This window comes from Marasmius oreades, chromosome 6 (genome assembly GCF_018924745.1).
Source record: "Marasmius oreades isolate 03SP1 chromosome 6, whole genome shotgun sequence".
In the NCBI taxonomy this organism is placed as follows: domain Eukaryota; kingdom Fungi; phylum Basidiomycota; class Agaricomycetes; order Agaricales; family Marasmiaceae; genus Marasmius; species Marasmius oreades.
In genome coordinates this window covers 3,473,238-3,495,793 of record NC_057328.1, presented here as the reverse complement: position 1 = coordinate 3,495,793, position 22,556 = coordinate 3,473,238, and the positions used below count along the sequence as shown (strand labels likewise).

Below are 22,556 nucleotides of genomic sequence, written 5' to 3'. Positions count from 1 at the left end.
AGGAACTTTATCATTTATTCGTTACGATGATACAGGCTGGTGCATTGAAGATACGGATCCAGGGCCAGAAGGATCTCAACTTCGACGAAAGGCAATGGGTGACCTGAGAGAGAGCGATTAGTTCATGAAGAGCTTATTAAATGGGATTGAACAAGGAATGCGGATGGAAGGATAGTACAAGCGCAGCCCAGTGGGTCTTTGAAGATGAGGGGGCTCGGGGAAAGTAAAACTGCTACTAGGAAAATAAAAGCTTCGTTATCTCATCTTGAGAGTTGGTTTTTATCCGCTCAAATCCCTGGAGATTCTCAAATTCTCATGGTTGACAGCATTCATGCACGATGCACAGCCTGTACGTGAGCAGCACAAGCGCATGTTTACTTCCTCACCCTTTCCCTCTCCCCATCATCTTGGGCAACGATGTCTTCAGGTCGCTTCTTTGAGAATGCATCCTATATCAAACTTCATGGAGGCCAGTCATTTGCAAATGCAAATAACATCATCAACAATTACAACTGTCCAACACGCGCAGAACTTGAACCTGCCAGTGGATCATCGAGCTGTCGGAGGGACGACGGCCAATGGCTTACTCTCAAGGTGCGTAGACCTCTAGTCATAGATCATCGTTGTGGCTTATCTATAGTATCAGCGTGGCGGACAACGGCTCAGATGGATAGACATGTGTGATATGCTCACCCTGCGCGAGGTGTCTTCGGAGACACTTTGTGTGTCGGTCAAACTGAAGTCCACAAACCCATTCCGAAACAGAGTAAAAAATGTTGTAAAAATCCAGAAAAGGATCCAAAGCGCGGAATTTTTTCCTGGGTTTGGAGATCGACGGTTTACGGTTGTTTCGCTTGAGCCTGAGAATTCGGAGGGAGACCTCGAGAAGATACAGAGGGTAAGTTTCGGTGGCTGATGAAGAGGCTAAGGTTAACATATTGGGGCCAGGTACTGGAGCCACTTTATGAAGCTGCTCTGTCACGACAGTGAGTTCTGATCTCTATCTTTGGCCACTGCGTCCCTGATTTGATTCAAGCCGAGTTGGGGTTACACAACTGTTTGGAGTCGGTAGGTCAACGATTCCAACGCTGATATACCATGATGGTGTGTTCCGCTACTGTCTTCAAATCAGATGCTGATTTGCGTCTAGAGGTTGTCAATGTGAACACTCTTATAAGGCAATACTCGAACTCACTGATTGTACGGTTGTACCTGGCCTACAGACTCGTGGGGATGTCTACTTCAATAGTTGTCTATTGCAGCTCATCTCGTTTTAGCTTCATTCAATTTACGACGTGCTAGATGATGAGGCTCCGAAGCCAATTTCAGTAAGCTGTCTTGGTAACGTCCCCTGCAGTCTAAAATAGCTTCATTCAGCTTTCGAACGAAATGCGCGAGTGGACGTTCAATCTGAGGACTGGTTCATTCCAGTATGATGTCATAACCAGGACACTCTCTGGTGAAGACAGTCTTGTAGTGCGCTACTTTGATCAACTGCTCCCATTCCCACGTGACTGCAATCCACCGCTCGATTCCAACGAGATCATCCGCGCTTTTCCAGACATCTTGCATATTGTTTCATCATTTGGAGGTCGCATCAAGGCAGCCAAATGTATCTGCCATGACCTTGTAATCTTTGGCATTGTTATAGATTGCACAACACGCAGAATCCTCGGGTACTTTCCTTCTGTCTCATCTCCTGTGTGGTCCTGTAAACATTCTGTTGGTATTCCCAACATTGTTGCCAATTATTCAAATTCAGGTGATCCCTTTTTCAAAAGTCATTTTCCAACTCTGACCATTTCATAGTCCCTTCACTTGTTGATCTCGCTTTCATGAAGGAAAACAACATATGGCAAATGGATCTTCGATTCTCATTGAGCCTACCACCAGAAGATCGCCAACAACTGCGGACTGCATACCTTGTGCAGTCATTCCCTTTCTACAACAACCATAAGGACTCCAGACACTTGGGTACATATAAAATTGCATATCTAGCCTTTGTTACTGACATATTTCACATTTTAGTCTGCATTGATGAATTTCGCGTCTATCTGACTGCGACCTTCACGTGTGATCTGTCAACTTGTGATCCACCAAAGTATCTGCATGTCCCACCTCTATCTCCCGTCTGGATCAACAACATGCCCTGTGTTTATGATCCATTGAATACTCAATTTTTTTACTGGTCTTTTGACCGAAGTGGGAAGACGGCAATTCCAAAAGACGACTGGGCAAAGTATGGGATTCCGGAGCTGAAAGTACACACAGATATTGGGTCGTGCTGGAGCGAAAGGCCATATACTGCAGTTCAGGAATATCTTCGCTCCAAGAACTATGATTTTCAGAGTGGCCAACGGTTTGCCAATGATCATGGTTATCCGATTCTAGTCAAAGGTAAGAGGCCGTTAACTGCGAGTTATTTGGAACTTACTCCGAAGCTTTATCCTCAGGCAACCCTCACATTCGGGCTGAAAAACATCTGAAATCAAAACTACAAAAAACGGCAACGCTTTTTCCTGACCCAAGTCAGAGTCTCATTCTACATTTATATTCAGTAACGTCTCAAGGTGATTATTACCCCCACAGATTCATCCGGAAAAAAAGGAAAGGGCAAAGAAAAAGCCCGTGGACCAAATTCGCAAGTTGATACCCAAGCTGGCCGTGTCGGACAACCATCCATAGTCGAGATTCCAGATTGAATGTACATACTTACGTGTTACTCCCTCCTGCTCAGGGCTGCTGGTGAAATAGGTCACGGTCAGTTTGTAAAATACGTTAGAATAAACCGCTTGCAGCGTTATACCAGTGAGCTATAACGAGTCTGATAAATAAGTGCCTAGACATTCGGGACGTAGCACGATCACCGTATCCGCACTTGCCTCGAGGATTTTGACCCTCCCTTCGTTGTGGCCTCTGCTCCTGCGTCTATTTCTTCCGATGACCTTCCGATACCCCTCCAATTGCCAATTTTCAAGCCGTCAATGACGTGTGAATATATTCTTTGACTGCGCTTTTCAAGGAGCCCATTCAAGTATACAGGTCAGCAATAAGTCGGACGGCGAGGTATTGAAGAACCTACCTTGGCCTATCTGCATCAACGTCAGCTGTCGACTTTGAGCTCCTACACCGCCGACTAGAACCAATCGGATAACTCGTTGAACATTTAAAAGTTCAGATAACCGGGTTTTACTCACAGATACCAAGCAACTTCCACCCATCACCCATTCCCATTCGTTCTGGAAAATTAATCGGTAGCTTGTCAACACCTCTTGTCCCGAGACGAAGACTTTTAGGCCGGTTAAGTAGAATCCGAAGCCTCCAGGGATTGGAGCAGATGAAGGCTTCGAATGCGTGTGTTGGTGGTGGAGGGAGCTGCTGGAGGTGGCGTGTTTCGTCTTCCCCTTCTTCTTGTTCTTTGAAAGACCGAATCGACTCAACCAACGACGACGACTCCTGCACTTGCCCTTGCAGCAGCGGACTTGATGGGGAAACGATGGGAGGAAACCGGGTTTTGGAGATTTTGTGGATACCGAGATCTTTTCTTTGGGTTATGTAACTTGACGTAGGTCAGCCTCCGGTGGTAGGTTTGAAATAGAGCATGGTTTGTGCTGAATCCGTGGTGGAAATTCGGGAGAGGGATGGAGGGATGTAGCATAATGCATCGATGGGGTGTGTTGGTTTAGACTGGAACGCCGGATGGCCTGCCCTAAAGCCTCGCAGCGTGAGAGTTCCGCCGCAAATGCACTGCAGGTTTACTCCTAGTATGACGTCCATGCAGCCTGCTATTGAACTGTTCTTCCTCTCCTGCTCTCACTGTGCCAGACTGGTTTGGTAAGTTTAAGTTTACGACATTTTACTGCGAGTGGTGACTTATAGGGCTTTGTTGCAAGAGAACCGCATTTCCATACCTCCTACAACTTCCGACGGAGGCTAATAAGGAATCTCTCCAAGCGGCTCGGAGCGTTCGTACGGCAAGGTTGACTTGAATCAGTGAAAGAAAGACGAATCATTCGAAGGGAGCGTTAGAACCGAGATGGGAGATGTCGGCATGGGGATCGCGTACCTCTGCAGTTGCTGCTGTGAGTTCACTTGTCTACGAGTTATGGTTGAGGAACGGTATCGTTCTACTCGTTACTATGTATACAGGCTGCTGCAAAAATACAGATCCAGGGCAAGACGGTTCTCAACTTCGGAAGGCAAAGGCACACCCGAGCGAACGATTGGTTGATGAAGAATTTAAGAAACGGGATTATAAAAGGGGTGCGGATGGAAGGATAGTACAAACTCAGCCGGGCGGGTCTTCGAAGATGGTAAACATAAATCCGGGGGGAGGAGGAACTGGAGGTGGGGTTGGTGGAGAGGTGACAAGTGGTGCAAACATGGAGCATGGGTAGTTTTTTCTGTTCCGGTATGGATTGTTTATTCACGGTGTATCGATTGCTGACAGAACTGAATTCTAGAATACTTCCCACTGTATCGTGAAGAAAGTTGAAATGCGAGCAAGGACTCATACGCACAGGTCACTTGTGACATTGTACCCGTACCATTTGACATACGTACATCATAATCGGAAATTTGTGACTCGGGATGTTGTACATAACGCTACGAGGCTGTCGGAGACCCTTTGGGTGAAGCTTGCGTACACTAGTGGCCGCGTAAGCACATAGCAAGCTCCACCCACGAGCCACAGCAACACTCTGTTCTGTTTCTCGATATACAGATGATTTCTCCAGCCAACATACGAAGCGATATCGGGATGGCTGTCCATCATTATTCAGAGCGGAGCCAAAGTCATTTGATATCGTCAAGGGCATTTTGGTCCGCAGTATAAATAGCCGCAGCCTAAAAAATTCCGATAAGGCCTCATCTCCTCAACTAGATCTGAAATACCCCACCCAGACCGTTGACTTGCAATGTCGCACGATGGAAGGAAAATGCCATGGTGGCCGCCGCAAGTGTTGATGCAACAGGTGGATACGACGGATACCGCGTACGTTCCTCTCCGTATGAAGAGCTTTTCACTCCGTTTACGATGAGAAGCAGAGATTTCTTTTACGATAGCGCCCTCTTACCGATATTTTCCGGCGCGTTGTCGCTCTCAGTTCTAACGGTCGTGACGTTGACGAAGCTTTTTCGAGGAAACAAAACACGACAAGAAGACGATTTGGCCTCGGTGGAAGACGCACAAAACCTCAAAAATCATATCTTATCGCATGGTGGGATCGTCAGATTTGGACTTCAAGTCCTTCGGTTCATATCATCCGTCGCCCTTGTGTGTATTGGAGGGTTCACGTTTGCTACGGCGTACGACTGGGATTACCGCGTTATTGCTTCGAACGCTAACCTGGTGCGAATTGGTTCCACTTCTTATTATCAAATCTGACGAGCTTCATTAGGTGTACATCTGTGTGCTATCTTTGGCTGTCGTCGTCGCGTCGCCAAAATGGAGCGATATGGTGACGCGTCATGTCAATTTGCTACTTGTCGTGACGCTCTTGGTGTATACCTATCGTGACCTCTTCCCGCTGGCCACCTATACTCTCCATCCAAAGGACCATGAAGAAGGCTTATTGTTATGGTGGAAAATCGGTGTGGTAGCCGCTGCAACCGCGCTACCTTTGGCCATGCCGAGACAATACAAGCCTGTCAACCCCAACGTACGCCTGTTCTTCATTATCAGTTGACACCAGGATTGACATTCACACTAGAAACCATCCCCAAATCCCAATCCAGAGCAAACCGCTACCTTATTCAGCTTGATCTTCTTCTTCTTCCTCGATCCTCTCATTCTCGCTGCATCTCGCGTAACTCATCTAACGGCAGATCAGCTGCCCCCTCTAGCTGATTACGACGCTGCGGATTATTTGCGTGAAAAAGTTCAAAAGGTGCTCCGTTCTCTTTCCTTTCCGAAGCTCATGTTCAACCCAAAGTTTCTCCCAGCATGTACCAAGCTTCAACCGTCCGGATTCTTTCGTCCAAAACCGCCCACGACGCCATATATTCTGGACCTTGTTGTGGCTGGTGAAGTACGAATACCTTTGGATGATGGTGATGGTCGTGATCTTTACACTTGGCAAATTTGCCATACCCGTCGCGCTCAACCAGCTCTTGAGGTGAGCGACATCCCCCGTTTGCGGAGTTCGTGGACCTTACACTGCAATATAAAAGATTCATGGAGGCGAATGGCGAGCCCGCCTTCATACGCCCCTGGTTCTGGGTAGCCATGCTTTTCGTTGGTTGGTGTCTCTCTTACTTAGTCCCCGTTCTTTTCTGAAGATCCATTTGACTTTAGGCCCAAATATTGGCTCAATGGCCATTGAAAGATACATGTTCGAAGCTGTATGTTCGCTTCATTACCCTCACTTAACCATTCTGACCCGACCTGTCGTTATCGATCTAGTTTCGTATTTTAACACACCTCGACAGCATCCTCTCCCAGGCAGTATTCTCACATGCGTTACGTATCCGGATGAAAGTTGATGGTTCTCCATTATCTGCTCGGCCCAACTCAAATGAAAACGTTGAGGTACGGTTACTCCTTTCCTCATTCTCCAGAAATCTAATCCATCCGATTTTCCATTCAAAACGTAGGCAACGTCGAACTCGAAGCCAGGCACACATTCCAGCTCCCTCGTCGGAAAAATCAACAATCTAGTCACTACGGATGTCAGTAACGTCCTGGAAGGATCTCATGTCACCTATCTCTTCACCTATGTCCCGCTTCAGTTCACACTGAGCTTGTTATTCCTCTATTCGGTTTTGGGGTGGAGGTACGTTTTTGTCTTAGTGTCGCTGGGGTATCACGCCGGTACCGTTTAGACCTTTTTTTAATGATGGTTTTTTCCCCCCCTCCAGCGCTTTCGTTGCATTCGGAACGATGTTGATACTCCTTCCTGTCCTTCTTATTTTGGCGAATATCACACATAGGATACAGAAGGAGAAGATGAAGAAGACGGATGAGAGGGTTCAGTTGGTTTCTGAAAGTCGGTATTGGCCTCCTTTTCCGTTCCTGCTGGATTTTTAACTGATTGGCCTACTCTCAAACAGCAACGAAAGTCATTCGGATGGTTAAGTTGTTTGGGTGGGAGACCAAGATGAGCGAAGCCATTGCGGAGAAGAGGGAGGAGGAGCTTAAATGGATTCGAAAGCTTATGTTGTTGCAAGCGATGACTCGGGTTGCCAAGTGGGTGTATTTTACTGATTGAGGAGAATGTGGGTGTGGATTTTATTGACCCATAGCCAATCTTTAGCTTTTTAATACCGGTTATCACGATGGCAGTTTCTTACTTCACATAGTGAGTTATTCTACCTAATATCCTTACCGCTAGTGGTGTGGCTAACTTCCTCGCCATCCTCCAGTGTCGGTGTTTTCCCTCCTCGCACTTAAGCTTGCTAATGGGAAGGGGAACAGACTGTTGTCATGAAGGAAGAGCTCAAAGCATCTGTCGTGTTCAGTTCAATCACTATTTTCGACAGTTTTCGAACACAGTGTGACGTTCTCATTACTCTCTTAACGAGACTTATCGTAGCGAAAGTTTCGCTTGACCGTGTTGACGACTTCCTCGTTGGGGTGAGAATTTACCCCACCTTGAACTTGAACTTCCCGTATTGAACTCGAACTTTTGGATTTCACAGACAGAACTCCTGGACGCGTACACACCGAATATAACGTATAGAGAAAACCAAGATGTGGTTCCGCGTGACGAGATTGCGATTCATGAAGCTTTGTTTACGTGGACTGCAGAAGTCAGCACGGAGTCGGCCGCGGCTCAATCATCGCCTTCTGAAACGGAGAGGAGATTTGTGCTTAAGGTTGACCAGGAGACGTTGCGGTTCAAGAAAGGATGTTTGAATTTGATTGTGGGACCTACTGGATCTGGGAAGACGTCGCTCTTGATGGCATTGCTTGGTATATTCCGCTCTCTGTCTCTACCTTTCGCTGGTTTTTCTGACAGGTTTACATGTAGGCGAGATGCATTATATTCCTGTTGCTAAGGACTCGTATGTCAGTCTTCCACGAGCGGGAGGTGTCGCATATGCGGCTCAGGAGTCTTGGGTGCAGAATGAGACTATTCGGGTATGTCGCTATCTGCTGCCTTCGAAGGTGTTACTCAACTTAACGCGGTATGTTTGATAATCAGGAAAACATTATATTCGGTTCACCTTTCGACGAGGAGCGATACAAGAAAGTTATCTATCAATGCGGGTTAGAACGAGACCTCGCATTGTTTGAGGCTGGAGATAGAACCGAGGTCGGGGAAAAGGGGATTACGTTAAGTGGTGGGCAGAAGACGAGGCTTACACTTGCGAGGGCTGTTTATTCCAATGCGGAGATTCTGTTGTTGGATGATGTGTTGGCTGCGCTTGAGTAAGTCAACCATTGTTTATCTACGTTCTTCATGGGGCCAACCTAATGAGTCTGAAAGTGTTCATACCGCAAAGTGGATTGTAGACAAGTGCTTTAAGGGTGAGTTTCTCCAGGGAAGGACAGTTTTGCTCGTCGTGAGTATTCTCTATCTGACCATGTTCTGCTCGTACGTGACGCTTACATGCCGTTTGTGCTTACTACAGACCCATAATATTCCTCTAACCGCATCGCTCGCGGACTTCGTCGTGTCTGTCAAGGATGGGAGGATCATGTCGCAAGGATCTCTTGACGTTGCGCTGCAGAATGTCGAATCGTTGGTTGAAGAAGTGGAGAGAAAAACGGTCGAATTGAAGAATGAAGAGGAAAAGGAGGAGGAGGAAGAGTCATCAGCGTCCTCCGAGGACGTTCCTGATGGGAAGTTGATAGTGGCGGAGGAAGTTCAATATGGGCAGGTTGGATCGTCCTCTGGCATGTTTCTCTCTCTCATCCCGTCTTCTACATGCTGAAAGGTGACCCATCTTCTGTCAGCTAAGATGTACGGCTATGCATTTGGAGGAAACCATGCGATACTGACGATTGGAACGTGCGTTGGCGGTTTATTAACTGTAGGTGGGTTGAATGTGCTTCAGACGTGGTATTTGGGATATTGGGCGAGACAGTATGAAGTTCTTCCTCCATCGAGTGTTCCCGTGTTTTTGTACGTGGGGCTTCCATCGCACTGTTCATTACTGGGTACTGATGATATTACTCCAGCCATTTCGAGATATATGGTACGCAACGTCTTTAACTGCCCTCATTTAATCGCTCAGTCCCCCACCCAGGCCTGATATTGTTAGCTGCAGCGCTTATATCCGCCTTCACTTATGCGTTCCATGCAGTTTTGGCCGTTAGAGCCTCAAGGACCATTCACATCAGGCTCATGCAGTCGGTCTTGACAACTACCCTCAGGTTGGTTCTCACCTACTAGAAAGCATGTCCGCTTTTTGATTTTATACTAGATGGCTGGACATTACCCCCGTTTCTCGCATCCTGACTCGTTGCACCGGCGACATCAATACCGGTAGGGTATATTTCTGCTCTCCGTGACTCACCATCGTGACCCCTGATAATCGTATTCCACTTCCACAGTCGACTCTAGACTTCCAAATATGTTGCAAGAACTCGGAGTGTTGGGAACTAGGATGATCACCCAGCTGATTGCTTTGGTAATATACACGCCGATCTTCATACCACCAGCTGTCGTGTTAGTGCTGCTTGGGAAGTGGTGTGGGGATCTGTTCGGTCGGGCTGTTCTGTGTATTCGTCGTGAACAGTGGGTGGTTCGAATTTCAAGCTTCTCGTCGCAATACTGAAATCTCAATCTAGGTCAAACTCCAAAGCTCCGGTTCTTGCTCAGTACGTTCTCGCCCTATCTATCCTAGCAACCCGTGGCCTGATGTAGTATTTTCATTAGGTTCGAGGGTGCACTCGCTGGTATCGGTAAGTCAAATCACTTTTCGTTGATGATGAGCAAATGACTGACCAGATGATAGTTTCCGTTCGAGCGTACGGAGCTGAGGAGGCCTTCGAAGCGGAGCTACGCCGTCGAGTTGATGCGAACGTCAGGATAACTCGGACGTTCTATAACGTAGGAAGATGGATGCCCACTCGAATTGAATTTCTCGCGGCGGTGTTTTCCGCGAGCCTTGCGGGTTACCTCGTCTACTTCAGCAACGTTAGTGCTTCAGCTGCCGGGTTTACTTTGAACATGGCCGGTATGTGGTGCTGAGATTTCGCGGAGTCTATTGCACGGACTGATGGAGGTGCTGTATGCATAGTCACCTTCACTGGAGCGATTCTGTTCTTTATTTTCACGTGGAACGAACTGAAGTCTTCAGGTGTGTCGCTCTATGCCGATGGGATGCTAACCAATGCTCACAACCCATAACCTTTTCCCAGCCAATAGGTCTGTTCTCCGTATCCACCAGATTGTTTGACAGTGATAGCTGACTTTCAAATCTCTAGCTTGGAACGTATTGACGGATACCTCAACATCGAGAGAGAACCTGGAGCTTCGAGCACTGGCGAACCCCCTGCGTACTGGCCGGCAAGTGGTGATCTGAGAGTAGAAAACCTCTCTGCGCGGTATAGCCCGGATGGCCCCAAAGTCTTGCACAACCTTTCCTTCCATATCAGGTCTGGCGAGCGCATAGGAGTCGGTACGTTCTATCGTTTATCAGACCCTTCACCAGCATGCTAATATGGCTGCATGTCTAGTTGGTCGTACCGGTTCTGGAAAGGTACGTTGACTATTTGTACGGTTTTGACATGTGCATACTGAACGTCGTATACTAGAGTTCTCTCACGTTGTCACTCCTCAGGTGCATCTATACTGAGGGAGACGTGTACTACGACAGCATTAACACTACCGTTCTCAATCTCGATGCGTTGAGGTCGAAGATAACTATCATCCCTCAAATGGTACGTACACCTTTGCGCACAGATCACTATAATCCTACTCACCGATCCTTCCTAGCCCGAACTACTCAGCGGAACGCTCCGTCAAAACCTAGATCCGTTTGGCGAACACGATGATGTAACGCTCAACGACGTTTTACGCTCATCGGGACTTTTTGCGCTGCAGAAGACAAACGACCAGGATAAACTGACCTTGGATTCTGGGATTTCAAGCGGAGGGACTAACCTCTCCGTGGGTCAACGGCAGATCCTTGCTCTTGCTAGGGCAATTCTGAGGAAGAGTAAACTCTTGATCCTAGATGAAGGTGCGGTTCCGGCCTTTCTCTTCATTTCTTTGTTAGCCTAATCTAAGGTTTGCCTGTTTGCAGCTACTTCCGCCATCGGTGAGTTATCTTCGTACATTCTTTTCGTGAATCGGTTCATGTTCTTTAGATTATGAAACGGATGCTATCATTCAACAATCGCTACGGAATGAATTAGGTTCGGACACCACAGTGATCACCGTCGCTCATCGTCTGCAAACGATTATGGATGCTGATAGAATTGTGCGTTCCTGTTTTATCCTTCATTCTCGTAGTAGCCCATCACTGACTGTGACTGTTTCAGATGGTTTTGGATGCGGGTCGTATCGTGAGTATAGTATTATTTGTCCAGAACGTTCAGCCTTGCTCACCATGCTTACCAGGTCGAATTTGACACGCCTCGGGAATTATTGAACCGTGAAGGTGGGGTGCTGAAGGCGCTTGTTGAAGAATCAGCAGATAAGGGCGTCTTGATTGATATGGCGGTTGAGGGGAGGTGAGGGTGCAGTGGGCTCTGTTCGTAGCGGCGCGATTAGATCAGGATCTTCCCCTCCATCACTATGATACCATCACTATAGCTTCCTCTCTCGGGCCAACAAGTACTAGTTCTTTAGAAGGCCAGATTTATAAAACGAGTAACCTCCCATATTGTTGAGCGCATGTGTGGGCGAATCCGATGCGTTGCCTAATACGCCCCGTCTGCCAGCGTGGATTAAGGCTGCACGATGAAGATTAGGAGGCATTCCGAATTGACTTCGCATGCCTCAAAAACTTTGAACGCCTGAAGTCGAAGCACGGTCTTTTTACGGCACTCGATCCTTCCGAACTTGAACGAATAAAGATGTGTTTCAGGATTTTGAACCGCCATTCGACAAATACAAATCTACGCAAGGATGTCATGATATACAACCTGCAAAGTTGAGATTTCGAGACCATAGAGTAGGTCTGATCGATGAATGTACCTCAACAATATCTCCACGTCTACGAAGCATTCTTGCCCACTTCAGTGTCCGACTTCGAAGTCTGCTAGTACGTATGCAATTATCCTACCATCGTCAAGGTCAGCTTAGCGTACAGGCTTAGATATCGACGACTATCCTCACAGATATTGGGTAACTCCCAGGCTGCCTTTATCCACTCCTATTCCTCTGGAATGTCAATCGATAGCGGACACGCTTGACAACTTCCCGCCCCAGAACAAGATTCAGCCGCATTCGAACCAGAGAGTCGAAACCATCCAAGGATCGGAGCAGAGGCTAAGCTCGGTTGTGGGTGTACATCAAAAGAGAAAGAAACGAGAAAGCTGGCAGTACGCCACAAGTTGATCCCGGGCCAGTGAGTCGTTGGCTTAGCGCTCAACTTCGCTCTCTCATCCATGTTGTTCCTTCAGCTGACCAGCACGTACTGAACGGCCTTTGAAGGAAAGCATTCGATATTCAACGGTCAATATTCAATTCTATAGTATAAATACATGGCTCGACGATGGATCCAGGCACACTTGACAATTGCTTGACAGCACTGTGATTTTGCTGTGATTTTGACAGCATGCATGCACGACTGAGCACAGCCCGCCCAGAATCGATGAACATGCACAGGACACATTGCTTCCTCAATCTTTTCCTCTTCCATTACCCTCAATAATGGCTTCAGGTCGCTTCTTCGAAGGCGCATCCCATATGCAACTTCATGGGGGCCAGTCGTTTGCAAATGCAAATACAATCATTAACAAGTACTACAACTATCCAGCGGCACGCGCGGAACCTGAGCCTGGATTGTCGAGCTGCCGGAGGGAGGACGACCAGTGGCTTATCTTGGTGCGTAGGCTCTAGTCATAGATCATTCTCGTTGTGCTTACATGTTGTGCCAGCGTGGCGGACAACGGCTCAGACGGATAGACATGGGCGATTTACTCATCCTACGCGAAGTATCCTCGGAGATGCTTTGTGTGTCGGTCAAATTGAAGTCCACGAACCCATTTCGAAACAGAATGAGAGGTGTTGTGAAAATCAGGAAAAGGATCCAAAGCGCCAGAATTATTCCTGGGTTTGGAGATCAACGCTTTTCAGTCGTTTCGCTTGAACCTGAGGATGACGGAGATGTCGAGAAGATATGGACGGTATGACTCACCCGTCGAATGAAACACTGGGATTGACATATTTGGGCCAGGTATTAGAACCAATCTATGAAATTGCTCTGTCTCGACGGTGGGTTCTCTCTATCAATCACTTTTAGCAGAGTTTCTTATTTAATTCAAGTCGTGTCTGGCTTACCCAACTCTTCGGAGTGGGTCGGTCAATGGTACCAACACTGATATACCATGATGGTGTGTTACGCTACTCTTTCTACATTCTGGGTGATGATTTAGGTCTAGAGGTGGTCGGTGGGGATACTATATTTAACCAATACAACAACAAGATTGTGCCGGTTGTATTCTTCTACCTGGCCTACAGACTCGTGAGAATGCCCACCTTTATGATCGTCTATCTAAACTCATCTCGTGTCTAGGTCCATTCATTTATCGAGGTACATGATGACGGAACTCTGCAGAAGTTGTCAATTCCGGTATGCTCTCTTTGTAACGGCCACTGCAGTCTAAAAGTAGCTTCATTCAGCTTTCGATCGAATCTTGCGATTGGACATTCAATCTGAGAACTCTTTCGTTTCAGTACGACCTCATAACCATGGCACCCTCCGACGAAGACGATCCTCAAGTGGCCTACCGTGATCGCCTTCTCCCACCTCCACGCGATTGCAATCCACCGCTTGATTCCGTAGAGATCATCCGCTCTCTTCCAAACTTTCTGCAGATAGTTTCATCCGGTGGAGATCACTGTATAAGGACCAAATCTTTCCACTACCATGACATTCTAACGTTTGGCACTGTTGTTGACCCAACAAAACCCGGAGTCCTTGCGTACTTTCCTTCGATCTCGACTCCTGTGTGGTCCTGTGAACCTTGTAGATACGGTACTCCTGACATCACGCCCAAGTGTTCGAAATCAGGTAAATTTTTTTCGGGTTCATCTCCTGGCAAGTCTAACTTTCCCACAGTCCGCTCGCTAGTTGACCTTACTTTCGTGAAGGCCAACGACAAATGGGATATGAATATTCGGTTTTCATTACGACTACCACCAGAGGACTGCCGGCGACTCCGGAATGCCTACCTCGTGCAGTCATTCCCTTTCTTCCAAGATCATGTCATTGACGATCTCGATGATTTGGGTATAAAATTTGAATCCCCATCCCGTCTTCGCTACTAAGATGCATTTATATGTTAGTCTTCTTTGATGAGCTTGGCCTCAAACTCACCGGGACCTTCATGTTTGATCCGTCAAGTTGCGATCCACCAATATACCTACATGTCCCGCCTCTTTCCACCGAATGGATCGACAATATGCACTGCCTTCGCTGGCCATTGAAAAATCGATTGTTTTACTGGTCATTTGACCGTAGAGGGAGGATGGAAATTGCACAAGAGGAGTGGGCTCGGTATAGAATCCCAAACCTGAAAGTAAAGACATGCTTAGGCTCAACGTGGGTAGAGCCGGAGTATGAGGCAGTACAGGAATATCTCCGCTGTAATAACTATGACTTGGGCGGTCAACAATTCGCCAACGATCATGGGTATCCGATCCTAGTCAAAGGTAAGAGACGAACCTTGAATCAAACTTGTCCCTCATGAGATTTATCCCTAGGTGACCCTCACATACGGCGGAAATCAAACTTCGAGGCGCGGTATTTATATCATGGCTACCGTGGCAGGCGAAAAATGAATATGCCAATCGAAGGTTAGAAGTCATTCTACACGTATCCATTCTCGGGTACCGCTCAAAGTCCTCTTTACGCTACAGGCTCATCTGGAAAGGAAGGGAAGAGTAAACAAACAGCCCACAAACCGAATTTGCAAATCGATCTTGAAGCTGATCCTGCTGGGCAAGCAGCCATAGTCGAAATTCCAGATCGATAGCATGTACGTATATTCCAGTAGGTTCGTAGCGGAGTGATTAGATCAAGACTTTTCTTTCCATCACCATGATACGTTCACTAGTGCCCTCGCCCTCGTCTCACACTCTCGCCCCCAAAAATTACTAGCTCTTTAGAAGACCAGACTGAACGTATTACTTGAATTGAAGCAGAGTCAAGTGGAGCATGTATCAAAAAGATTCAGAGGTGTAGTACGAAAGCGCGAGTGAAGCTGGTACATTGCCCAATACGACCAGGAGAAACCACTCTTAGCCAGTATCACTAGTATCACCTGCTGTCCCGTCGGCCAGCGCTAGGATTTCGGTGGATTAACGCTGCACCAGGAAGATTAGTAGGCACTTCTTCAGGTCGAATTGACTGTGGCCACGTACCCCGAGCATGGCCTCAACGACTTTGAACAGCCCTAATGTCTCTGTATCGCCGGAGTTTATAAATCCCTCCAGATCTATCGGTTCGCATCGTATGACAATCGATCCTTCCGGACTTGAACGATGTGCTTCGGGATTTGGACTGACACGGATCCATTCGACAAATGTAAATCTACGCAAGTTATCACGATTAAAAAACCCCCGCAAAATTGAGAATTCGAGACCATAGAATAGGTCCGATTGGCCGGTAGGCAATCATCCTACCATCGTTAAAGTCAGCTCAGCGTACGGGCTCAGATATCGACGACTCTACTCACAGATACTGGGTAACTCCCAAGTTGCCTTTACGCAATCCCATTCCTCTGGAACATCAATCGCTAGCGGATTCAGCCTATTCGAACCAGGTCAAAACCATCGGAGCAGAGGCACCGCTGAGCTCTTCGGACGTGATAGTTAGTCGTATGTGGATGGATATTGAAGGAGGGGAAAAGAGTTGGAAAGCTGGCAGTTTTTGAGGGAACAGATGCCAAAACTGTCTGAACCGATGTGGTTGAAGCTTAAGGGCAGGTGATTTGGTCCAAGTTTGTCCCACCTCAGGCAGGAGTTTGACAGCTAACGTAACGGCCTGATAGACCCCCAAAAAAGCCGTGAGAAACCGGGTCCAGAAGGCCTGCTACGCCGTAGATCCTCCCTAGTTAACCACCTACTCCCGCTCTACGTCCCTGCGATGTAGCGACACGTTTCCAAATATTTCTCCTCTCTCCTCGAGTCGCATTGTTCTTCTTTTATCCACGGATTCTCCACCAGCGCCAAACGTTCGACACGGTTTGGTATGATCTCCTGCAGTTCAGACGAAATTCAAAGGAAATAAGTGCGCACAATAACAGAAGGAGGACTACGGGCTCTACTCCTCCTACCACTTGCATGACCGACGCACGCTTATTTCCTCGGGCTGCGCTATCCCTCGCACCATCTTCAACCAGTGATATTTGGGTAAAACTCGACTCCACGGCAACGTCTGCGTACCATGTCAACCGCAAAACCGCCGTTGTTACCGGAGTTATAGGTTTCAGGTGCATCCTTGCAGGTACGAACACCACCTCTTATCCCTTTCATGAATTGACCACTTTCTCTTTCATATTAAAATACTCGACATATTGAACGCTAAACGATATGCAAAGCGAATCTAACGGGGTTGTGGTTTTGGTTAAAATCGAGAGTAGTGCAGGACCAGGTGCGCTTGCCAGAATTCCTTGATTTTCCTTTTTATCCTGTGCACTCTTCCATTCAATTGAACTTGTCTACAAGGGCTAAACCTCGCATTGGTCACCTTAGTATTGTCTCAAGGGAGAGGTACTTTACGGTACAATGTCCCCCACTACTCCTCAAAAATTGTCTGGTACCCCGTCGTGTTCGTTTTCTGGCATGTCTTCAGAAACCTTGCAGGAATGTCCTTCAAACATGTTTCACTTCGCATGGTACTGAATTCAAGCGCGACAGTCTATGATTGTAGGGGAAGAAGTAACGGGAACGGGCACTCCATGTATTTAGGGTCTAGTTTTAAGCTACAACCCATTGGCAGCATAGCGGGAGAATAGTCGTTTCCCGGCCCCATTGGTTGGGCTTGCAGGTTGGTTGGGCAACGGGCAACGGGCAATGGGCGACGGTTATCATGGATCGTTACTCGTTACTCCTGTTGTAGCGTAGAATATCTATGTTATCTCAATTGTCCCCAATCATTCCTTGCCCGTACTTCTAAATGTAATCTAAATCACTTAGGGAGTGAGTCTATATTCAAAACGTTCGTGGACTTCAAATTTGAGGTTGTCGAACATGGCCGGATATACCGGCTATTCAATAACCGGCAGTTTTAGGAGACCGCCGAAACATAAATTTTGTTCCCGTGAGAGTACTACTCATGTACTCACTTAGTCCTATGGTAGAAATCATTGAAATTACAGTAGGATCAGACTATCAAATTTTGGGGATGAACGGATACCCGCAAGATGGTGAACGAAAAAGTAAGAAAACGGTGATCACTTTTTGAGCCATCTTTGCTGTCAAGTATGATGGTAAACCACGGATGGGTTCGTCCCAATAGCTGTGCTCATTGGTTTTCCACAAATTATGATTATATACCTTAGGACATTCATCAACACCTATAATTCACTTTGGAGGCCAATGGCGATGGTTGGCATATGGTAGCCAACTACATATATCAATTGACTCCGAGCTGATGCACTTGAGGGTGGATTGGGGGCGACCAGGCGAGAATTCATTTTTCCTTCAAAGAATTGGCAAATTAATTGAGACGTGTGTAACGAACTTTACCCGTAAATAGATATGTAGAGTAGTGTTAGCTAGCTCCATGGTGTACGGATAAAATGACATATGTTATGTTTTCCCCAAATTTTCGGGCTGATGTCTCGCACCGACTTCAATATGGTTTAGAATGCTTCCGATTGTTCAATAACAATGTTGTTGCTTCAAATCTATTATCTCACTGAGGACTGTTTACTATAATACTGATATGATATTGAACAAAATGAATATTGTCAGATACAATAACATCGAGTCTGCAGTTACCATTGGGCCATTCCTATAGGGGGGGTAGACATGCAGTACACCATGAATGCAGCCGCAACGGCAACCTCGAATGTCTTGTAAACGTCACTTGTTGACCTTTTGTAGCTACTCGCCGGGGTTGCAAATGAGAACTTAGGCTATTGAAAAGTGTAAATATGTGGAACAAGGAGAGAATTTCGGCGTGCACACCTGGAATACCACCCGAAAATCAATCTAAAACACAACTGTGCTGTATCATTCAGTCTCTATAAAGAATATGATGATAGAGAACCTGTCAGCCAGCCATAAGGAATAATTACCCGCTGGCTGTAGTACCAGGTAGAACCTCAGATTCCAGGATCTGGCGGTTTCCACAGTGACAAGACACTGTAGGAGGCGTATCTTAGATCTTTGGCCCGTAAAAGTGATGGTAAATGCAAAGGACTGAGGGAAGTAGAAATCGAGGGAGCTGTGTGAAGGAACAAATGGGGTAGAGCAGTGTATTCAACAAGTTGTCAACACTGGATCGTTCTGAGCAGAATGTAGCTCCAAGGCGTCCGAAAATATTCCTAAAAATATAGAGAGCAAGGTCAAATTGAGGTCAAATAACGAAAAGTGTGAAAGGTACACCGTATGTGCACCAACCGGCGAGCTGCGCAACCTCGAATTCCGAGTGATTATTCATTTCTTGCGGTACCAAGACGACGTTGAAGGTGAAAGTCGCGTACTATGTCCTATATCAGCGGCGAGGATGTGAGGGGAAGAGGGGAAGAAGGTATCGAGGGAGCGGCGATGCGGAAAAGTAGTAGGAGGAAGAGAGCCGTAGTACGCAGTGCCTGGGAAACGCCCTCGGCGTAGCAGGCCTTCTGGACCCGGTTTCTCACGGCTTTTTTGGGGGTCTATCAGGCCGTTACGTAGCTGTCAAACTCCTGCCTGAGGTGGTTTGTCCCGGTGACTCCTTTGTTAGCTCTCTACGTCGATGTTGTTCGTATTCACGGAATTGAGCTGAGTAGCACGAACTGAATGGCCTTTGGAGGAAAGATTCACTCCTGGCAGCAAACAAGTTGTTTAACAAGGTAAAAGATACTAGTAGGACAGCCTTGTAGTACAAGGCTACTGATCGCCTAAAAGTCTACCGGCACTTGGTAGTTCCGGCAGTTCCGATTTCTGGGACCACGCCGTGTAATCTATCTATCTATTTATCTTCAGGGAGCAGATAGATAGATAGTGGTCGTTGAGATTTTTCAAATACTGTTATCCTGGTGTGAACCGGGCGTCCGGCTGTGGCCCTTATTCGCTGGTCATATGGCGACGAAAAACAACTCCACACAGACAGACTCTCCCGGATTTTCGGTGAATTTCTTATTTTAGCGCATTTTTTCGAGACTTTGATGGTTCTAATCTATGCAGGCTGGTGAAGTTTCTGCCTCCCAACCGAAAATCACCATATTTAGAAATTGTCACAACAGGTCATGTGACAGTTACGGGATAAAGGACTGCCGCTACTTACACACAAACATCGCTCCTTGAGATCCAGGACAACCGCTTTGCGTCAAATTCCCATGAAGCTTGACAGATTGCATGCGTGACTGAGGATGAATATGCACAGGACACATCATTTCCTCAATCTTTCCCTCTCCCACAACCTTGGGCGATAATGTCTTCAGGACGGTTCTTCGAGGGCGCACACCATATGCAATTTTATGGTGGCCAGTCGTTTGCAAACGCAAATACGATCATTAACAAGTACTACAACTATCCAGCGGCACGCGCGGAATCTGAGCCTGGATTGTCGAGCTGTCGGAGGGAGGACGACCAATGGCTTACCTTGGTGCGTGGGCTCTAGTCATAGATCATTATTGTTGTGCTTACATGCAGTGCCAGCACGGCGGACAAAGACTGAGACGGATAGACATGTGCGATATACTCATCCTGTGTGAAATATCGTCGGAGACACATTGTGTGTCGGTCAAATTGAAGTCCACGAACCCATTCCGAAACAGAGTGAAAAATGTTGTAAAAATCCGGAAAAGGGTCCAAAGCGCAGAAATTATTGAATATGGAGACCGACGATTTACGGTCGTTTCACTTGAACCCGAGGACGAGAGAGACGTCGAGAGGATACAAAGGGTAAGAGTCGATGGTTGACGATGACGCTGAAGTTGATATATTTGGGCCAGCTGTTACAACCACTTTATGCAACTGCTCTCTCTCAACGGTGAGTTCTGACCTTTATATTTAGCTACGTTCCTTATTTGATCCAAGTCGAGTATGGCTCACACAACTCTTTGGAGTGGGTCGGTCAATGATGCCAACACTGATATACCATGATGGTACGTTTTGCTCACGTTCTACTACTACCTTCTTTACATCTGTAAGCGTTGATTTGTGTCTAGAGGTTGTCAGTGGAAATACTATCGCAAGGCGATACGAGAGGACACCGATTGTATGGAGTTATCTGTGCTACAGATACGTACGGATGATCACCTTGATGATTGTCTATCTTAGCTCATCTCGTGTTTAGGTCAATTCCAGTGACGATGTGCTAATTGATGGAGCTCTACAAAAATTGTCAAATCCAGTAAGCTCTCTCTGTAACCTCCTTGCGGTCTAAAAATAGCTCCATCTAGCTTTCGCTCAAGTTCCGCGACTGGACGTTCAATCTGAGGACTGGGTCATTCCAGTATGACGTTATAACCTCGGCACTCTCCGACAAAGACGAAGATACGCACTTCTTTACACGACTGCCCCCACTTCCACACGGTTGCAATCCACCGCTCGATTCCATCCGCGCTGTTCCAGACTTTTTCCGGCTGCTTTCATTGTTTAGATATTATACTTCTGTCCGCCACCATGACCTCTTAACATTTGGCACGGTTGTTGATCTCAGAAAACCCGGAATCCTGGGATACTTTCCTAACATCACATCTCCTGTGTGGTCCTGTGAAGTTCGTATTGGTATTCCCAACGTCGTTGCCAAGTATTCGAATTCAGGTGATCTTGTTTTCAGAGTCATTTACTAATTCTAATCATGTTACAGTCCCTTCGCTGGTTGATCTCGCGTTCGCGAAGAATAACAATGAATGGAAAGTGGCTATTCAGTTCTCATTACGACTGCCCCCAGAGGATCGGCAGCGACTCCCGACTGCCTTCCTCGCACAGACATCTACTCATCATCCCGGTAATCCCGAAGACTTGGGTATGAAATTGGCATAGCTATATAGTCTTCACTACTAACGCACATCAATATTTATAGTCTTCGTTGATGAAATTAGCTTTGTACTCTTAGGGACCTTCACGTCTGATCCGTCAAGTTCTGATCCACCAAAATACCTACATGTTCCACCTCTTTCCCCCGAATGGATCGACAATATGCCCTGCATTCGCTGGCCATCAACCCGATTATTTTTCTGGTCCTTTGACCGTAGTGGAAGGATGGAGATTCCCAAAGAGGACTGGGAGAAGTATGGAATCCCAGATCTAGAGGTGAACCCATATTTCGGATCAACATGGTATGAGCAGGCGCATGAGGCACTTCTGGAGTATCTTAACAAGTCTGACTTGGGTCAGTTTACCAACGATCATGGGTACCCCATTCTAGTCCAAGGTAGGGGACTCACATTTTCAATAGTCAATTGCTCACAAGATCTATCCTCAGGTGACCCACATATCCAGCCAAATCCAAACACTGAGGGTTGTGAAGATGTGTACAAGCCGATTGAAGGTCAGAAACAAATTCAAATTCTATGTGTATTTTTCTCGGGTACCACTCAAGGTTTTCTTTACCACTACAGGCTCATCCGGAAATGTTGGGAAGGGTAAACAAGATGCCCACGAACTGAATTTATGGATCGATATTGAAGCTGGTCACGTCGGGCAAGCGTCCATCGTTGAAATTGCAGATCGATAGTACTACACAACAGGCTAGATCAGACCTCGTATCCGTTTAATCTAGTTGTTGATCCGAGTACATTAGCTATTTGGTTAAACTGTCAAGATGTATATGTAACCCTTTCGCTACGAAACTATCAGTGAAACGGGCCTTACGCCGTCGCGGCTTTTGTCTATGGAATACAACGAGGAACGAGGAACAACGTGAATTGTCTGCGCCGGGAAGAAGTATGAACCATACTTCATCGTACTAAGCCAGAAACGGTGCTACAGTCTACAACACCTCGTTGGCTAGATATTCGGGTACGGCCAAGTCATGATCACCGTACCCGCACTCGTCCTACCCGAGGATTTCTTCCCTTCCGTGATCTGTCCGCCGCAGGTAGCCGGGGGGGTTCTCAAGTAGTTGAGACCACTGATGACGACTGAGATCTAAGACCTGGGACTGCGCTTTTCAAGAAGTTTAAAGTTCTGGTATGTAGGTAAGCAATAAGTCGGATGGCGAGGGATCGAGGAACTTACCATCAACCATCATTTGTCTTTCGAAATTGTAAAACGACGACTTCCGAGACGTCTCAACTTTCAAAACGACTTTTGAGTGCGATACCATGCCAATGA

General features: G+C 46.9%; 7 protein-coding genes across 10 annotated transcripts; all 7 read left to right on the top strand.

Moving 5' to 3' along the window:
- Positions 1–395: 395 nt before the first annotated feature.
- On the top strand, positions 396–3,027 carry E1B28_010590 (uncharacterized protein). Its single transcript, XM_043155563.1, has 11 exons — positions 396–594; positions 647–898; positions 949–986; positions 1,037–1,104; positions 1,151–1,227; positions 1,278–1,328; positions 1,378–1,762; positions 1,810–1,974; positions 2,029–2,397; positions 2,454–2,528; positions 2,590–3,027. Exons 1-11 carry the CDS (start codon positions 418–420, stop codon positions 2,700–2,702), a joined length of 1,770 nt encoding a protein of 589 aa, XP_043008034.1. The 5' UTR covers positions 396–417; the 3' UTR covers positions 2,703–3,027.
- Positions 3,028–3,741: 714 nt separating this feature from the next.
- E1B28_010589 (uncharacterized protein) lies at positions 3,742–4,614 on the top strand. Of its 2 annotated transcripts, XM_043155561.1 has the most exons (4): positions 3,742–3,834; positions 3,894–4,082; positions 4,150–4,411; positions 4,464–4,614. In XM_043155561.1, exons 2-3 carry the CDS (start codon positions 4,037–4,039, stop codon positions 4,395–4,397), a joined length of 294 nt encoding a protein of 97 aa, XP_043008032.1. In that variant the 5' UTR covers positions 3,742–3,834; positions 3,894–4,036; the 3' UTR covers positions 4,398–4,411; positions 4,464–4,614. The 2 variants fall into 2 exon arrangements, with proteins under 2 accessions (XP_043008032.1, XP_043008033.1); XM_043155562.1 differs by having other exon boundaries at positions 3,894–4,411.
- A 328-nt stretch (positions 4,615–4,942) lies between these two features.
- Positions 4,943–7,299, top strand: E1B28_010588 (uncharacterized protein; the record flags this gene model as incomplete). Its single annotated transcript, XM_043155560.1, has 11 exons — positions 4,943–5,350; positions 5,400–5,660; positions 5,712–5,888; positions 5,944–6,116; positions 6,172–6,239; positions 6,296–6,342; positions 6,404–6,529; positions 6,595–6,773; positions 6,859–6,986; positions 7,051–7,186; positions 7,254–7,299. 11 exons carry the CDS (start codon positions 4,943–4,945, stop codon positions 7,297–7,299), a joined length of 1,749 nt encoding a protein of 582 aa, XP_043008031.1.
- A 124-nt stretch (positions 7,300–7,423) lies between these two features.
- Positions 7,424–11,630, top strand: E1B28_010587 (uncharacterized protein; the record flags this gene model as incomplete). Its single annotated transcript, XM_043155559.1, has 24 exons — positions 7,424–7,573; positions 7,639–7,912; positions 7,971–8,080; positions 8,145–8,371; positions 8,430–8,505; positions 8,575–8,839; positions 8,900–9,068; positions 9,125–9,141; positions 9,193–9,319; positions 9,370–9,431; positions 9,500–9,683; positions 9,737–9,766; positions 9,825–9,850; positions 9,904–10,125; positions 10,189–10,248; positions 10,310–10,316; positions 10,376–10,569; positions 10,628–10,650; positions 10,706–10,831; positions 10,887–11,133; positions 11,197–11,211; positions 11,261–11,373; positions 11,435–11,458; positions 11,514–11,630. The coding sequence occupies 24 exons, from the start codon at positions 7,424–7,426 to the stop codon at positions 11,628–11,630; spliced, it is 2,865 nt and encodes a 954-aa protein (XP_043008030.1).
- A 788-nt stretch (positions 11,631–12,418) lies between these two features.
- E1B28_010586 (uncharacterized protein) lies at positions 12,419–15,156 on the top strand. Its single transcript, XM_043155558.1, has 12 exons — positions 12,419–12,572; positions 12,623–12,944; positions 12,998–13,246; positions 13,297–13,334; positions 13,386–13,453; positions 13,502–13,584; positions 13,636–13,692; positions 13,743–14,133; positions 14,182–14,352; positions 14,409–14,774; positions 14,826–14,918; positions 14,982–15,156. The coding sequence occupies exons 2-12, from the start codon at positions 12,771–12,773 to the stop codon at positions 15,095–15,097; spliced, it is 1,806 nt and encodes a 601-aa protein (XP_043008029.1). The 5' UTR covers positions 12,419–12,572; positions 12,623–12,770; the 3' UTR covers positions 15,098–15,156.
- A 989-nt stretch (positions 15,157–16,145) lies between these two features.
- On the top strand, positions 16,146–17,221 carry E1B28_010585 (uncharacterized protein). Of its 2 annotated transcripts, none has more exons than XM_043155557.1 (3): positions 16,146–16,312; positions 16,370–16,569; positions 16,664–17,221. In XM_043155557.1, exons 2-3 carry the CDS (start codon positions 16,407–16,409, stop codon positions 16,987–16,989), a joined length of 489 nt encoding a protein of 162 aa, XP_043008028.1. In that variant the 5' UTR covers positions 16,146–16,312; positions 16,370–16,406; the 3' UTR covers positions 16,990–17,221. The 2 variants fall into 2 exon arrangements, with proteins under 2 accessions (XP_043008028.1, XP_043008027.1); XM_043155556.1 differs by having other exon boundaries at positions 16,146–16,569; positions 16,664–16,716; positions 16,791–17,221.
- Positions 17,222–19,565: 2,344 nt separating this feature from the next.
- E1B28_010584 (uncharacterized protein) lies at positions 19,566–22,060 on the top strand. Of its 2 annotated transcripts, XM_043155555.1 has the most exons (12): positions 19,566–19,878; positions 19,932–20,177; positions 20,228–20,265; positions 20,313–20,380; positions 20,444–20,520; positions 20,572–20,628; positions 20,678–21,041; positions 21,088–21,246; positions 21,304–21,559; positions 21,618–21,654; positions 21,706–21,771; positions 21,842–22,060. In XM_043155555.1, exons 1-10 carry the CDS (start codon positions 19,705–19,707, stop codon positions 21,646–21,648), a joined length of 1,470 nt encoding a protein of 489 aa, XP_043008026.1. In that variant the 5' UTR covers positions 19,566–19,704; the 3' UTR covers positions 21,649–21,654; positions 21,706–21,771; positions 21,842–22,060. The 2 variants fall into 2 exon arrangements, with proteins under 2 accessions (XP_043008026.1, XP_043008025.1); XM_043155554.1 differs by having other exon boundaries at positions 21,304–21,654.
- Positions 22,061–22,556: the final 496 nt, after the last annotated feature.